Source organism: Lemur catta, chromosome 7, assembly GCF_020740605.2.
Source record: "Lemur catta isolate mLemCat1 chromosome 7, mLemCat1.pri, whole genome shotgun sequence".
NCBI classification, from domain to species: Eukaryota; Metazoa; Chordata; class Mammalia; order Primates; family Lemuridae; genus Lemur; species Lemur catta.
In genome coordinates, this window is record NC_059134.1 from 35,822,993 (window position 1) to 35,839,363 (window position 16,371).

The 16,371-nt window shown below is 36.9% G+C and overlaps 1 protein-coding gene across 1 annotated transcript in view; it reads left to right on the forward strand.

Annotated features, from left to right (window-relative positions):
* The window catches only part of TRPC6 (transient receptor potential cation channel subfamily C member 6), a 57,241-nt gene that overhangs the window by 22,077 nt on the left and 18,793 nt on the right, over positions 1-16,371 (forward strand). Inside the window, exons 4-6 of the mRNA XM_045556927.1 lie at positions 1,024-1,206; positions 2,908-3,072; positions 9,653-9,869. Coding sequence (XP_045412883.1) covers positions 1,024-1,206; positions 2,908-3,072; positions 9,653-9,869 — 565 coding nt within the window. The remainder of the gene's footprint in view (positions 1-1,023; positions 1,207-2,907; positions 3,073-9,652; positions 9,870-16,371) is intronic.

A 16,371-nucleotide genomic window follows, 5' to 3' on the forward strand; every position in this document is an offset into this window, starting at 1 on the left:
GTGATATGAGCCTGTAGTCCCAGCCACTCAGCAGGGTGAGACAGGAGGATCACTTGAGCCCAGAAGTTTGAGGTTATAGTGAGCTATGATTGTGGCACTACACTCTAGCCTGGGCAACACTGTCTCAAAAAAAAAAAAAAAAAAAGAAGACAGAGAAAAAAGATTATTGTTAAGATTAAATGTGATAATGTCATGCTCCTGCAATACAATAAAAAAAGCTCTGGCTAGTAGGTTTTCTAGATTAGCATGTGGTTATAGGTGGCCTTCATGTAAGAGGGAGAAAGTATTAGAAAGACCTGAATGAAGATGTCAACAGATGCTGTATGGAAGAATGACATGAGTTTATGGTGATCTGAATGTGACCTGCACTCTCTAATGTTCCCTATGAAACTACAATAACAGAAACATTTTCATTATAATTTCTTTTCTCTAAAAAGAAGAATCTCAATTTGCAGATTCTATATCTGGATTTCATTTTTTCACCCTGTGCTTGGCATATAAATTTCCTCGATAACGATGTGTCAAATAGGTAATCTACGTGTGCTTGCTTTCCTTTGGAACCTTTCTAAACGTTCTACGTTTCTCAAGTTTACCAACACAGTTTACAAGGCCTTCCAAAGATCTATTAAATGTACGTTACGTGGCCAGCTGATAAAGTTGTGACCACAAAGAATACGATGTACACAAAGTGCTATGATCATGCTATGGAAACAGTTGGTTATTTTATATTTCTCCTGAATCAACAGGTAAGTTTGGCACAGTGTACTCTCTTTTAAAATCTTTGATTATATTTTAGGCAAATTTCCTTTTTGTAGGGTATGAAAAAAATCTTTGTGGTGCTAAAATATTTTAGAGGTCAGTCAGCAGACCAACAATTGAAATATGTTAAAAGAACAGTAAAATCAAAAGTAGAATTTTTCTCTTGAAGTGTACGATCCTTTAAGTCGCAGAAAATTCTGCCACCTAACTAATAAAATGTGCTACTTTTACATTATTGTGTTTATTTTGGCTCGTCTTTCCTAGAATGACTACAAAAAACTGTCAATGCAGTGCAAGGATTTTGTTGTCGGACTCCTTGACTTGTGCAGAAATACTGAAGAAGTCGAGGCCATTCTCAACGGGGATGTGGAAACGCTCCGCAGTGGTGATCACGGTCGCCCGAATCTCAGCCGTTTAAAACTTGCCATTAAATATGAAGTAAAAAAAGTAAGGTCAGGCATGAAGCCCATTTACGTTATTCCAGTTCTTATTGTTGCTAAATAAGGATAAAGGGTTGTTATTGTTAAGTTGACCTGAGTTTTTCTAATTAACAGTTGCACTAAGCAGTTTCTCTAATGAATCATAAGCGTCTATCTAGTTGTGAGGCACTTTAACCTACCCTGTTGCCAGTCTTTAAAATCTAGACTTACTTTTACAGAACTTTGCAGTGGTTGCCACTTTCCTTGACTTCACTAATGATTGAACGAAGACTATTCATTCAAATTTTACATTTGTTATACGATTGAAACGTCATTATTTAAGACTCCATTTCTTCCTTAGTACCTTTGAATTTCCTCCAGCTGTATCTTTATTTGTGGAATACAATATTTTTAGTCTCTGTCTTCATGCAGTGGCCTCCTCCACCCACTTGGCTGCTTTCTTAAGTTATATAAAATATCTTTTAAAATGTTTTTAAAGGTAGATTTTCTAACAAAAGTAATACATGCTCATGGTAAGTTTTCCAGCTGTATAGACATGCCCCCTCTAAATCTTTCTAATTCTTAATGGAGAGTAATTAACCACTCTTATGTATCTCTCCACAAATTTCTATCTTGGGCATCTTCACATATCAGCCAATAAATGTCCACTTCATCTTTTTAAAGGCGTCATTGTTGTATTACTATATTCATTTAAACAGTTTACTATTTAAGAATGTTTATTATATTTTTTAGATTTCTGTTGTTATAAGATTTTTTGTCTATTTTTTTGTACAGTAAACATACTTGTTTATATAGCTTGCTTATTTGCATGAGTTTTATCTGTAGACAAAAATTCATAATTGTGGAATTAATATGTCAAATTTTATTTTTAAATTTCAAAACATCTGCTAAGTTTCCTTTCAAAAAAGGTGTACCAGTTTCCACCCATAATGGGTATTATAAACTTTACCATTCCGAGTGAACATTGTGCCTTGCTTTAACTTCAAGGTTAACCATCCTTAAGACTCAAGTGTGGTTCCTTTATATAACCTTTTAATATTTTTTACCCATTTTTATCTCAGGTTGCTGCTTTTTATAGATTAAATAACTCTGTCATATGTATGGTTCATTTGTAAAAACTAAATATGTGAGAATAGAAAAATTCTGAAGAATAAAAATTGAATTTTTAAAGTTTTCTTAATTGAAAGAATTATTGGCACAAAAATAAAAGGAGGTATCAATGGAACAGAATAGGCAGTCTAAACACAGACCCATATACAAATGGGAATTTAGTGTGAAATAAATGTGGCATTTTTAGATCAGTATAGGAAAGGAAGCATTTTTTTAAAAAGTATTTAGCCAGTTGGGCTAGTAAGATATTTACCTCACTTCTTTGAGAGGAAAAAAATATAAATAATCATAAAAGCCCTCATGTAAAACATTGATGAATCTTGTTATAATATTAAATTTCAAAAAGTTTTCTATACTTTCAAAGAAAGCCATAAAGGAAAAGTTTGATAAACTGTAATCTTCAAATTTATATAGTACATATTAGAACCTCTTGCCATCTTGCTTGATGCCTGTTAATTAGATGTTTTATGTTTGTGCTTTAATTCTAACAATATTATTTATGGGAAGTCTCAGAACTGAATATTAAAACATGTGAAAATAGTTTATACTGAACCTTTCTTTAATCAAGCTGTTAAATGTTTTGTCACTTCCCCGCTAGTTTGTAGCTCATCCAAACTGCCAACAGCAGCTTCTCTCTATATGGTATGAGAACCTCTCTGGTTTACGGCAGCAGACGATGGCGGTCAAGTTTCTTGTGGTCCTTGCCGTTGCCATTGGACTGCCCTTCCTGGCTCTTGTTTACTGGTTTGCTCCATGCAGCAAGGTATGTCTGCGAAGCCGGGAGCTCTATTACCCACTAGAATTATGTCTTATGTGGGGGAAAATTCTATTTCCAAAATGAAAATTTCAGAGAAGTATAGTTGGGTTTAAATCATCTTTATTGCTTTCAATATTACAAAACAAATATTGTTTGCTATAGGAAACACAGAAAAAAATGAAGAGAAAATTCACCTGTAATATCGCCATTATAACGTGTGAAAGAAAACTTCAGTTACTATATTAATTTCTTTTTGCTCTTTTCTCTCCATATTAAAACATCTGTGTACATACTTTTATATATTTTAATCAGGTCATAGTATCATTGAATAGATATTTCAAATGACAGATGAACACTTTTCCTCTCTCTATTTCTCCTCTGGCAAAATTTGAGATGAAAGTTTTGTTTTGTATTTATTTTAGCTAATATGACCAGATAAATCTTAAATAAAGGACAATCATGTAAATATTAATATAATGTTTGGTTCAATAAGGAATTTCTTTTAGGGACAACGTACACCAGAGCCTAACAGCAAAGGTTTTCTCCCTGCCCAGGCTTTGGTGAAAATAATACATTCAGATGGACCTAGCCTTTTCATTAGTGTGACAGAACAAGTTTGAGAAATGTCTACCTGTCATTCTGTTAACAGGCAGAAAAATTTGTGTGCTGCATTGCTAAAAAGCCTATTCTTCATGTTTTGAAGCCACATTCCTCTATCTGTTTAAGTTGTAACTCTGAGAGGCAGGCTGAAATAATGCTAATGCTAAGTGGCTACAGTATCTACAAGACCATCTATTAATGTGCTGTGTAGAAATATCAGTTGGATCACTTGCCATTCTCAGAAATGGGCATGACTCATTTTCAAACATTTGTAACGTGTGGGTGCAAACACATACACCACCATTGCCAACATATTGTCTTCTTATTACTTAGTCATATATTTGGTGTTTTAGCTGTATAAGGACATTTCACAATGACTCATGCTAGAAAGCTGGTGGAAAGCCTTTTACACAGTGGAAACTTCATAATTATTTCTAGTGATTATGATAGGTACTGCTGGAAACTGGGCATTTTCTCATGAGAGTAAAATCCATCATCATAGATTTTTTTTCCCTTAAAATATATAAGGCCAAAAGCTGATATCTCCTATAAATATAAATGAGGGACATAAAATGAAAATAGTGAGATTTACTAGAAATGACATTTATAGCAGAGATTTCATATAGAAAGTTTTATTTTTTTCCCTTTTTCATAGGAATGTCAGATTTTACTTGGAAAAACAAATCTAAATTGTCCTCACTAGAATATAAGCTACATCTATATACGTACTCTCTTTGTTCTGTTTCTACTACATTTCCTAAGTCTTCAGAGATTAAACTGAATTGAAAGGGAGGAGTTTCTGAATTATTCTTCTTATGACTCTGTGATCAGTTAAATTATAATCTTTTCCTGAACTGAATAATTTTCTTTTTCCATAACCAGCTAGTTCAGAAGCATAATGCCTTCCAGAGTGTCTGGTGCTTTGACACAGACTATTTTTGGCAGTCTTTAGAGTTACACATTTCTTAAATTTTGATTGAATTCTAATTAACCTGATTTCCTTCACTATTTCTTCTTCCCTGCCCATATTTCTTTCTGGCATCTGTTTTCCATCCTCGTTTATGAACACTGAGGCAAATAATCAAATTAAAAGGACACTGTCAAGGTATTTTTTTTCCTATATAAAATATATTTAACTGACTTATTTATCCTTTGAAGCATGATGATAAAATCTGTTTTACAGTTTCCCACTAGGAATGAACATAAACATTATTTACAGGTCACAGAATTGATTTTGTGTGTGTGTGGGGGGATTGCTCCAGCTAAATTGATGCTTTTATTTAAAATATATTTAAAATATTTTAGATTTTCCAATGTATCCATGAAAATGAAAATTAGTCCACATCAAATTGCAGGCCTAGGCACCTTGACTGAGTTCTTATTTCTGTTTAACATTGGTTTTGCTTTTCAAGTTTTCTCTCTTCCCCTTTCAGGAGTTGTTTCGTTTTGTTTTGTTTGAGACAAGGTCTCATTCTGTCGCCCTGGCTAGAATGCAGTGGCTTCATCGTAGCTCACTGCAATCTCAAACTCCTGGGTTTAAGTGATCTTCCTGCCTCAGCCTCCCAAGTAGCCAGGACTACAGGTGTGTGTCACCACACCTGGCCAATTTTTTCTATTTTTTGTAGAGTCAGGGTTTCATTCTTGCTCAGGCTAGTCTTGGACTCCTGACCTCCAGCAATCCTCCTGCCTCTGCCTACCAGAGTGCTAGGATTACAGGAGTGAGCCACTGTACCTGGCCTAGAACTTTCTTTGTTCTTTCTTGTTCTCTTTCTCCTACTGTAACCCAAATATCAACTGTTTTATGCTTATTACAATAAAAATAGGTCCTATTGTATTTCAAATCATTTTACCTTAAGCAAGTCTCAACCTTTTTCATTTCTATGTGGAGTTTTGTAGCTAGGTATTTGGTCATCAATAAATACCTGAAAAAGAATATGATATATAATATTTAAAGGCAAGTATTTCTTTCAATGCTTACCCTCAATAATTTGCAAGTTACATTAATTGTTCAATTTATTCAATTGTCTCCTCCTTTACAGTATTTTTAGAAATTTGTTTATATCCCAGATTATATAGGTGGCAAATTTTACTAACATGGATAACTCAGTTCAATTCCTAAAGTCCAGTGAGCGATGCCAGAATTCTCCTTAATTAAAAGAGAAATATGACTTTCAATATTTATAATAAAAAGCAAAGCTATCAGGCACAGTGGCTCATGCCTATAATCCCAGAACTTTGGGGAGGCTGAGGTGGGAGGATCCCTTGAGGCTAGGGGTTTGAGACCAGCCTGGGCAACATAGAGAGATCTTGTCTCTACAAAAAATTTTTTAAAAATTAGCCAGATGTAGTGGCACATGACTGTAATCCCAGCTACTCACAAGGCTGAGGCAGGAGGGACAACTGAGGCCATGACTTCAAGGCTGTGGTGAGCTATGATGACACTACTGCACTCTAGCCTAGGCAACTGAGTGAGACCTTGTCTAAAAAAACAAAACAAACAAACAAAAAGAAAAACAAAGGATATGAAGATTGAGATATGGCACTTTAGTTTCCAGTCAACTTTCTGTTTGCTTTTGGTTTGTTTGTTTGCTTGCTTTAAAAAAAACCAAAAACCTAAAATGTTATTAATCAGCAAAAATGCCTGGTTTGATTCTCTTCTCTCCTCTCCCTTTGGAATAATATAAGGAAGGAGTAATAGTCTGTAAGGGCCAGCAGCCCGGTGGAGGAGGAAAGCAAGCCAGGTCAGGGGTGAGGCACACGGATCAGACACCCTACCTCGATAACTGATCATTGCCTTTAGCTGTGTCCAGGACAGCTAAACCAAGATTCCAGATGTATCAGACTGGTGCCCCGTTCAATGTGGATAGCTTTATTTTCAACCCTATTTTAGTCCCCAACCTCACTTTTTCTTTTTGTAATTAATTAATTAATTAGGTTCTATTTTAATGTGTGCTCTATTGTATTTTTGATGTCCTTGAAGGATGCTTCTTAATCTTTCTGGAACAAGGCAATTTATACATTTTTCCATGGATTTCACTACTCATAGTCATTGTCCCCAATCCAAGTTTTCTCAAAATAGTCAAATAAATTGAGAATTTTTAAAAATTGGTTTAACTCAAGAAATCTTTGCCCAGACCAATGTCCTGGAGTGTTTCCCCAATGTTTTGCCCTAGTAGTTTCATAGTTTCAGGTCTTAGTTAAGTCTTTAGTTTTTATGCCAGTACCGTGCTGCTTTGTAAGGTTTATAATAGCTTTTTCCATGAGGAAGATATGGAATCTTATAATAAATTTTCATTTGCTTTAATATATGATTAAAATAAATCGTATTTAAAACATTACAGAATTACAATTGCATATATGGCACACTCTGGAAAAATAAATTAAAGTCACATTGATGTTCATTTATTGACTGTTCATATTTAAAATGAAAAACAACTAAAGGCAATAGGAAAAAGAAAATTTATCTATCATGTGTTTTACCTTTGCCCTCATTTGATTATTTGTGAGTTATATTTTTAAAAAATTATTTAAAAAATACTCTTTGTTTTTTTTTTTTTTTTTTTTTTTTTTTTTTTTGAGACAGAGTCTCACTTTGTTGCCCGGGCTAGAGTGAGTGCCGTGGCGTCAGCCTAGCTCACAGCAACTTCAAACTCCTGGGCTTAAGCGATCCTACTGCCTCAGCCTCCCGAGTAGCTGGGACTACAGGCATGCGCCACCATGCCTGGCTAATTTTTTTTTCTATATATATTTTAGTTGGCCAGATAATTTCTTTCTATTTTTAGTAGAGACGGGGTCTGGCTCAGGCTGGTCTCGAACTCCTGACCTCGAGCGATCCACCCACCTCGGCCTCCCAGAGGGCTAGGATTACAGGCGTGAGCCACCACGCCCGGCCTAAAAAATACTCTTTGAATCAATTTAATAAGTAATCTTATGGAAGTGTTGCTTTTTTACAGCAAATTTTTACAAAGTAACTTTGGATTGGCTCTGAAATACCAGTTGGATCTATTGCCTTAAATATATATATATATATAGAGAGAGAGAGAGAGACAGAGAGAAAGGGAGAGAGTTGGCCCTCCATACCCATAGGTTCTGCATCCCTGGATTTGACCAACCACAGGTTGAAAATATTTGAAAAAACAGTTGTGTCTGTACTGAACAGAAACAGATTTTTATTCTTGCCATTATTCTCTAAACAAGATGTTGAATGTAATAATACATGTTTGAGATGATAGATATGCCAGTTACCCTAATTTGATCCCTATGTATCAAAACATCACTATGTACCCCTGTAAATAAGTACATTTGTATGTCAGTTAAAAATATATAGTATAACAACTATTTAAATAGTATTTATTTTGTATTAGATAGTATAAGTAATCTACAGATGATTTAAAGTATACAGGAGGATATACATAGGTTGTATGTAAATACTACCCCATTTTATATCAGGGACTTGAGCATCCTTAGATTTTGGTATCTGTTTAGGGTCTTGCAAGCAATCCACTGTGGATATCTAAGAACATGAATACCTATATATACACCCAGGATACACACACACAACCCCCCCCCCCCCCCACACACACCTCCTGGCCTAAGATTCAAAATGTCAAGAGAGAGAAGAGACCAAACTGCATGATTCATTTCTGCTCTAACTTTTATGATTTTGAAAAACATATGGACACATAAAGCTTACAGGAACACAGAACATTGATTGTGTTTCTTCCATTATAGCATTTAGCTTTTCCAAGTCCTAAAAGATGCTTGCTTTCTTTAATAATTTACATATGTATGCGCTTTGGTAAGAAAGTATGAAACTGTTTTGTAACCAAATAGAAGAATTAACTCTGGAACAAGAATGTTTGTGTTCACAGTCCAGCTCTACCACTAGGAGCTGTGTGACCTTCAGCAAATTTCTTGACCTCACTTCCTCAGTTTCTTCATGCAAAATGAGCATTTTAGTAGCATCTGTTCCTTTGGATCATTGTAATGATTACATGAGTTAACAGTGCAAAGCACTTAAAACAGTACTTGGTGTATGCAAATACCAACTCAGTGTTGGTTGTATTTTATTAATTTATAAATTTTTCTGTAATAATAAACTCATTTGAAAAGGTGTTGAAAGATATAGGCCCTCTCCTAAGGAAAAAAATTAAAAACACTGCATACACATTTTGAGTTTTGTTCACCATTTCAGAGGATGTCCAGAGCCCTTGAGACACATCCTAGATCCTTTCCCTGCCTAGGCTAAGGTCTCTGCATTTCAGGCAGAAATGAATCTTATGAGGCACAATAGCTTTTATTGTCCCCATATTTCCTATGAAGAATCTGGTTTTCATATAATTTAGGAAATGTACTCATTGTCACTCAGCTAATGAGGGAATGAAACTGGAATCTGAACCTAAAATGCTGGATTTTAAATCCCGTGTCCTTCCAGGACATTGTTCCAATACACTGTGGGAACTGCCCTGCTGCTGGGAGTTCTTCATGGTACTCATGACTTTTTCCTCCATTTACAACATCACCAAGATGGCAACATCAGCTGATGCCTGAATTGCATGCATGCCAGTAAAATATACTTGAGGACAACAACCAAGGATCCATACCTGCTTGCAAAATAGACTCAATTTTATATTTTCATTGCTGCTTCCTCAATACTTGAGGCAAAATTAGTTTGCTTTCTATGAATAATGTTGATATTATGCTCTGCATTTTGTCACCAATATTATATAATATTTGAAGAACTTAAAAATCCTTTAATAGAAAAGTAAGCCTATTTGTTAGTCAAGAACATTGGTACATGTTGGTGAAGACTGAAATTTTATAACAGCATGAAAAATTATTATTCTAGCACTAATTATATAAACATTCATAATTATCTTAGAAGAACATGGGAATATGCAGATGTTTATGCTTGTGTGTATATGTGTGTGTTTTGCAAAATGTACAATACCAAGTTAATGTTTTCTTTTGGTGTGTGTTGTGGCAGATGGGGAAGATAATGCGTGGACCATTTATGAAGTTTGTAGCACACGCAGCCTCCTTCACCATTTTTCTGGGATTGCTAGTCATGAATGCAGCTGACAGATTTGAAGGCACCAAACTCCTTCCTAATGAAACCAGCACAGATAATGCAAAACAGCTGTTCAGGATGAAAACATCCTGCTTCTCGTGGATGGAGATGCTCATTATATCCTGGGTAATAGGTAAAGACTAATTTCTGTCATCATTTCTTTTTGCAGCCTTAGCAGTTGGACTGAATGACACTGATTCTTTTACACATCAGTTATACAAATGTATGCAGCGTGATATAATGCACCACACACCAAATGTGTGCTTTGTGTTCTTAAAGCACAGTTGCCTTGGGTGCATTGTCAGTGCCATAGTCTTCTCACATACCATGTGCTTTTTTGCATTTCCAAGAAAAAGCCAGGAAGAAAACCAACAGATAATATCAATGAGACCCCACCAGTAATAAAAATCTGCCATTCATATTTTGGAAGAGCTATAAAATTTCAAGCTTAAAAACAACTACATGATTTCATGTTGAGATTTAATAGGAGCTGACGCTATTAGCTGCTCTCATTTATTTAATATTTATTACGTACTAAGAATTATTCAAGGCACTTTACATATATCAAGTCATGGAATCTGTCTGTGCCTCAGTTTTCCAATATGTAACGTATGGTTACATTTTCTTATTGGATTTATGTGAGACTTAAGTAACTTGCTTTAAATCTCCCAGGTTGTAAGTGAAAGAGAAAGAATTTGATCTTAGTTACTGCACTATTTGTCTTTAGAATCAATCATACATGTGTCTTATCATTAAATATAATGCAAATGAGAAAGATATTTCAATTGTATGTTTATGAATAAATAAATTCAGTAGCTATTAAGTGTCTTTGTTAGGTAATGAGGTTACTATGGTGAATGAGATGCAGTCTTTGTGCTCAAGGAAGTTAATTAAGTCTGGGGAGCAGGTCAATAAGTAAATTGGTAATTAAAACCCAATGTGAAAAGCGCTCTAATTGAGGAAGTGTTAGGATGTTATGAACACACAAAGATTAGGCATAGAAATCTGAGTGAGGTGGGATGTGGAAGGGGCAGAGAAGGCCTCCCTGGACAGTACGCTCAGTTTGAGACTTTGAGGATAAGGGAATGTTAACTGGACTGCGTTTGGGGCGTAAGGACTCTGCAAGGCATGGAAACAGATGCAGAAGTCTAGAACTAAGACAACATGTGGAGCACGTGAGTTAGGCAGAGCTGGAGCCCAGGTGCATGTGTAGATGTGGGTGATGGGAGATAAGGGTGCTGAAATGTCCCGGGGATGATTTTCAGCAGGTGATGTGGTCAGATCACGTTGTAAAAAGGTCACAGTGGTTGTGAGACAGACGGTGGCTGGAAGTGATCCCTGTGAGGAGGATGAGGGCCAGAACTCAGGGACATGGGGAAAGGACTTGAGAGCTACTTAAAAGATACACTCCAGAGAACGTGGTGATTATTGCACATCAAAAGAGAGAGCTGTGGATTCTGCCGTGGACTACTGGGTGATGCCTGCAATTCTCTAAGAGGGAGCATACAGAAGGAAGATCATGCTCGGGACTAGGGGAATGAAAAGCTGATCGTTAAGTCTGGGTTGTGGTGGACTTTGAAGTGCCCATGGAATTTCCAGGTGGAAATGTTCACTAAGTAATAGAGAGTATTAATACAACCCCTGGGAGAAGTCTGGGCCATGGGTAAAGTTCTAGCAATCCTCAATTCCCAGACGCTACTTAAGGCATAAAAAACAGAAGAAGGCTCAAGGGATTTTCATATATTACCTTTAATAGGCCATAAGTTTGGTTCCATCCTCTCCCCCAATCCCTGCACCCTACCCAGTTACCTGTAGAAGAATCTACAGTCAGTTTTTTCTCACTTCTAGGGCAGGGGTTGTCTTCTTGGCTTCTTTACACTGGAGCCTGATGGGACGATCTACTGAAATATTAAGAAGCATTTTGCAAAATACCTTATTATTCTAAATGCATGTGAGGTAATTCAACAGCATTTGAGTTATTCAAAACTTCTGAATCACTTCATTTTCTGAATATGTTTCAAGGACAAATATGGGCAGTGGCATAACATGTGAATTGTATCACCAAATAATAAAAACTCTTAGATACAGAAGAGGACTTTGATTTTATTCTATTTCTTTTCTAATCAAGTTGAGGAGACTATAACAAATAAATGATATTTCACCTATAATATCAGATTTAAAATAAGAATAAACAATCATTTGGGCATTGCCTTTATCTTATTAGATGAAAATCCTCTCCACTATAGTTTTTTTTAATGTGTTAGTATATGAAAAGTACATAATACAGTGCTCGCACACAGGAAATATTCAATAAATTTCAGGTAATTATAATTATTATTAAAGTTTTCACTAAGATTTTTTGTGTTACCTTTATATAGGTGTTATATTTCCTGCTAAAGGCATATTAGTTCAGACATGACTCTTTTAGTGTAAGGTGAAACTTTGAAAAATTACATTTTATATAAGGAGATTACATATAAAGAATGTTCATTTTATTGTTTATCATAATTAACTACTTATACTAGTCTAATTTTATTATAAACTTTAGATATTTTTTCCCTTTTAACTTAGAAACCTAAACCAAGACTATTAAATCAGCTTTTAACTTTATAAATAACAGCATTTTTTTTGGGAACTGTTTTTCCACTAACCTTTATATTTGGCATCAGAGATTACCTTACAGTATTTATTTAAAGGGAAATTAATAGCACCACATGTACTCGCCATCAAATCAGTACTAACTGATCACCACTAAGGTGCTCATGTGGTAGTAATATTCATTGGGTGCTGGTCAGTGGGGGACGGGGTAAACTCACAACTAATGGATGCAGAGTGCACTGTGTGGGGAAGGGCACGCTTGTAGCTCTGACTTGGGCAAGGCAAAGCCATTATATGTAACCAAAATGTTTGTACCCCCATAGTATTCTGAAATAAAAAAAAAGAGAAAGGGAGGCTTTGAGGGAGGGGCTACGCTATGGTTTTAATATTTGTTCTTTCCATAACTCATGTTGAAATTTGATCCCCCGTGTTGGTGATGGGGTTGAATTGGAGGTGTTTGGCTCATGGAGGTGAATCCTTTATGAATAGATTAAGGCCCTCCCTGTGGGGTAGTGGTGAGTGAGTTCTCATTCTTAGTTCCTGCAAAAGCTGGTTATAAAAAGAGCCTGGCACCTCTCCCTTCTCTCTCTTCCTTCCTTTCTTGCCATGTGATCTCTGCACATTCCAGCTACCCTTTGCCTTCTACTCTGAGGGCTTCACAAGAAGCAGATTCTGGTGCCACACTTCTTGTACAGCCTGCAGAGCCATGAGCCAAATAAACTTCTTTTCTTTATAAGTTAAATAAAATAAAATAAAATAAAGGGAAAATAATAACTCAGAATATACAGCTGATGCTTTTATAGCATATGTTAGACTCCTACTTCAGTTTCCAACACTGGCATTTATTTTTTAAAATTATTCTTGAAAGAACGTTGTTGTACCTTCCGGAAATGTTAATAAGAAGTGGCCTTACTTAGGTTAGATGTTGAGTGTGTTATGTTGGCTTGAGGGAGAAAACTGACATTATTGGTCACAGAGAGCAAATTTATCTAATTTTTTTAGTTGACAAAAATTTGAAAGGCTAAATGGCAGAACTGATGTTCCAGGACATCTTGACGAGACACAATGGTGAGCAAAAACCAATGAGAGGACATGTAGCAGGAACACAGGGAGGGGGACGTGCTTAAAGACACTCAGGTGGAAAGATCCTCAGGGGCTCTTGTAACTTAGTGGCCAGTCTGAGCTGTGGAGGAAGCAAATGCAGTCCTGGGATGACTCTTCAACAGAAGGAGAGGACTGCAGTCAAGGCTGTGCTTACCCCGCTGATCAGACCACGTCTGCAGGATTGTGCATGGCTCTGGGTGCCACCTGCAGCCAGTTGGCAAATAGGGAGCATCCCAAGCACAGCAGCCAGAAGGGTGAGTGGCTTCTCTGTGGAACAAGCGCTTAAGGGGACTGAAATCTAGATTACCCTAGAGGGTGAGGAGTGGAGTGGATCCAAGCATTGTTGATCCCGAGGCTTGTTTATTTGAAGGGCTTCATTTTTAGAAAAAGAAGACAAAGCAAGGACCTGGAAGGAGCCTGGGCAAGTAAGGCCTCTTGAAGTTTGAGCTCATTAGCTTCATGGCAAACCTGCCTCTGCCAGAGAAGAATACGTTTAATAAGCACACATGTGGTTTGAGATTTTTGTTTTTGTTTTTTGGGTTTTTTTTTTAAGAAATTTAAAGGTGGAGGGAGCTGACTCATTTGCTACTGCTCTAGAAGGCAAAAATAGAACCAGTGGGTCCACATTGAAGGAATATTCCTAAAACTTCAACAATGGGCCGAGCAGCCATGGGCGTCAGTAAGCACCTCGTCTCCCTGATCCTGCGAAGTCCCCTGCTTGGGACACAGCCTGGACGAGAGGGAGGATTTCAAACTGTGCTTGGCAGCGCCCAGGGGTCCTCGGGAGAAATAAGACAGGAGCTCTTCCTTCTGGCAGAATAGTTCATTGTATTTGTTTTAGTTTTTAAGCTTCTGTAAGACATCATTTGTACCAAGATTTCTACTTAAAGAGAGAGGTCAGAAGATGGAGGAGAAGCGGAAGGAAAAAGCAGAGGGGAAACTGAAAACGACTAGGCTGTATGAGTCAACTGTCCCTTTAGTCCCTATGCTTGTTACTGCGACCTGTCCTCGCTGCCTGTTGAGGCTGGCAGGAACGCAGGGATTGCAAAAAGAAAGCTGCCTTTGGAGTTTTTCATTCCTACTCACAGTTTTAGTGTGTGTGAGCCCGCACAGGTGCACATACAGTATTTACCGTTAGAGATTTGATCAGCTAGCCTATATGTGAATTCAACCCTACTCCCCTCTTAACTTGAAGTAACTCAAAATAGGTAACGGAGTTGTCTGCTCTTTAAACCATGTCCTTTATGTTGTACTGATTGTTGGTTTTGAGAAAAAGCACATGATGTGCTCTTGGAGAGCAGAGACTGTGGCATTTTCTTGATCCCTACAGGGCTGTGCAGCCATTCACATAGCAGCTTCCGTCACTGGCATCTAGGACAAATGTTGTGAGAATTTTGGGCAGGTGGTTGCCAAGGGTAAGAGAAGGTTAATTTCAACTAGGGGCTATGAAAGACTTCTTGATGGAGGTAGGTTTTGATCTGTTGATGGAGTTTGGATTCAGTTTCTCCAGCGGGCTCTAGGAGGAGGTGGGATGTCAGAGAGGGGTGTCTTAAAGACAATGGGGGTAAAGTCACTTCTTTTAAATAAAGTGATATTCTTCAAATTAAAAAAGAAAACGTGCCAATCATGCAAAATTTAAAATAGTAAATTCTCAATAAATGTTAGTCATAATTTTTCCAAGTGCCGCTGTATTGTGTATTTTACATGTACTATTTTATTTGTCTCATAATAATCCTATGAAGTAGATATGAACTACTATCATCCCCATTTTACAAATTGAGTATTAGAAAGTTTAAGTAGCTTACCAGAGACTTCACAGCTAATAAGTGGAGGAACAAAGTCTCAAATTCATGACGGTCTGATTTCAAAACCAGTGCTCCCAAATACCACACTAAAAATTTGAGAGCATATGCAGTATTATTAATAATTCCACCAGAAAGAGATGATTACTATTAATATGTTTCTGTAATTTCATCTAGTCTTTTGCTATGCTGGTTTTAAACATGAAGTCATAGATTACATAACATTTTAAACTGTTTCACTTAACATTATGATGTAAAGATTTTCCAACATGTGTTAGTCCAGGTCCTCCAAGAAGTAGGCACAGAGATTAAATGTACAACAGTTTTATTAAGGGCAATGGAAATTTTATCAAGGAAAATTTCTTGTGAGAGAAAATGGAGAGAGAGCTGAGGAACGTCTCAATGGCCATCCGATTGGGATGCAAGTCAAACCCCAAGGGACAGAGAGAGAGAGAGAGAGAGAGAGAGAGAGAGAGAGAAGGAAAGTTGGGTAGAAGCATCCTAGATCCCCATGCAATCTAAGGAAAGTTTAGCAAGGCTGCCATAAAATCCTTGAGCCAGTCAGCCATCAGAGGAGTCCCATGTCTCCCAAGAAGGGGCACCCTCAGTCGCTGGCTGGGAGCAATTCAGGGGAAGCATGGCCTTAGACAAAAGTGGCAATGATTTTCAGAAGGCAGTAGCTGAGGCCCCCCATGTTCAATTACATTCCTGTAGTTGGAGGTCAGTGAGGCACATTCTCGTGGACATTACCTGGTGGTAATTGATACAATATCATAGTACATGGCTGCATAATATTTTATCTGTCCAAGTCCCATGATTATTTCTATTTCAGGGTGTTGATGTGGGTATGTTTGTGTGTTTTGGTTATTATAAAGTATCCTACAATAAACATTGTTTAAATATATTTTTTTATGTGTGGAATCAGTTGATCAACAGGGTGTTCGTTATCTAAGGCTGTCAATGAACTTTGTCAAATTGCTTTCAGGTAATGCACCAATATTGCTAGATTATGGGATTTATAGGGGTGTGGGAATTGTGGCTCGCCAGGAAGGTTGGGGCTAAATTTTAAATGTCAAGCTGAGACCTTTAAAATTTATTTTGTTTTATTGAAGAACTAAGGCTGGAATGAAA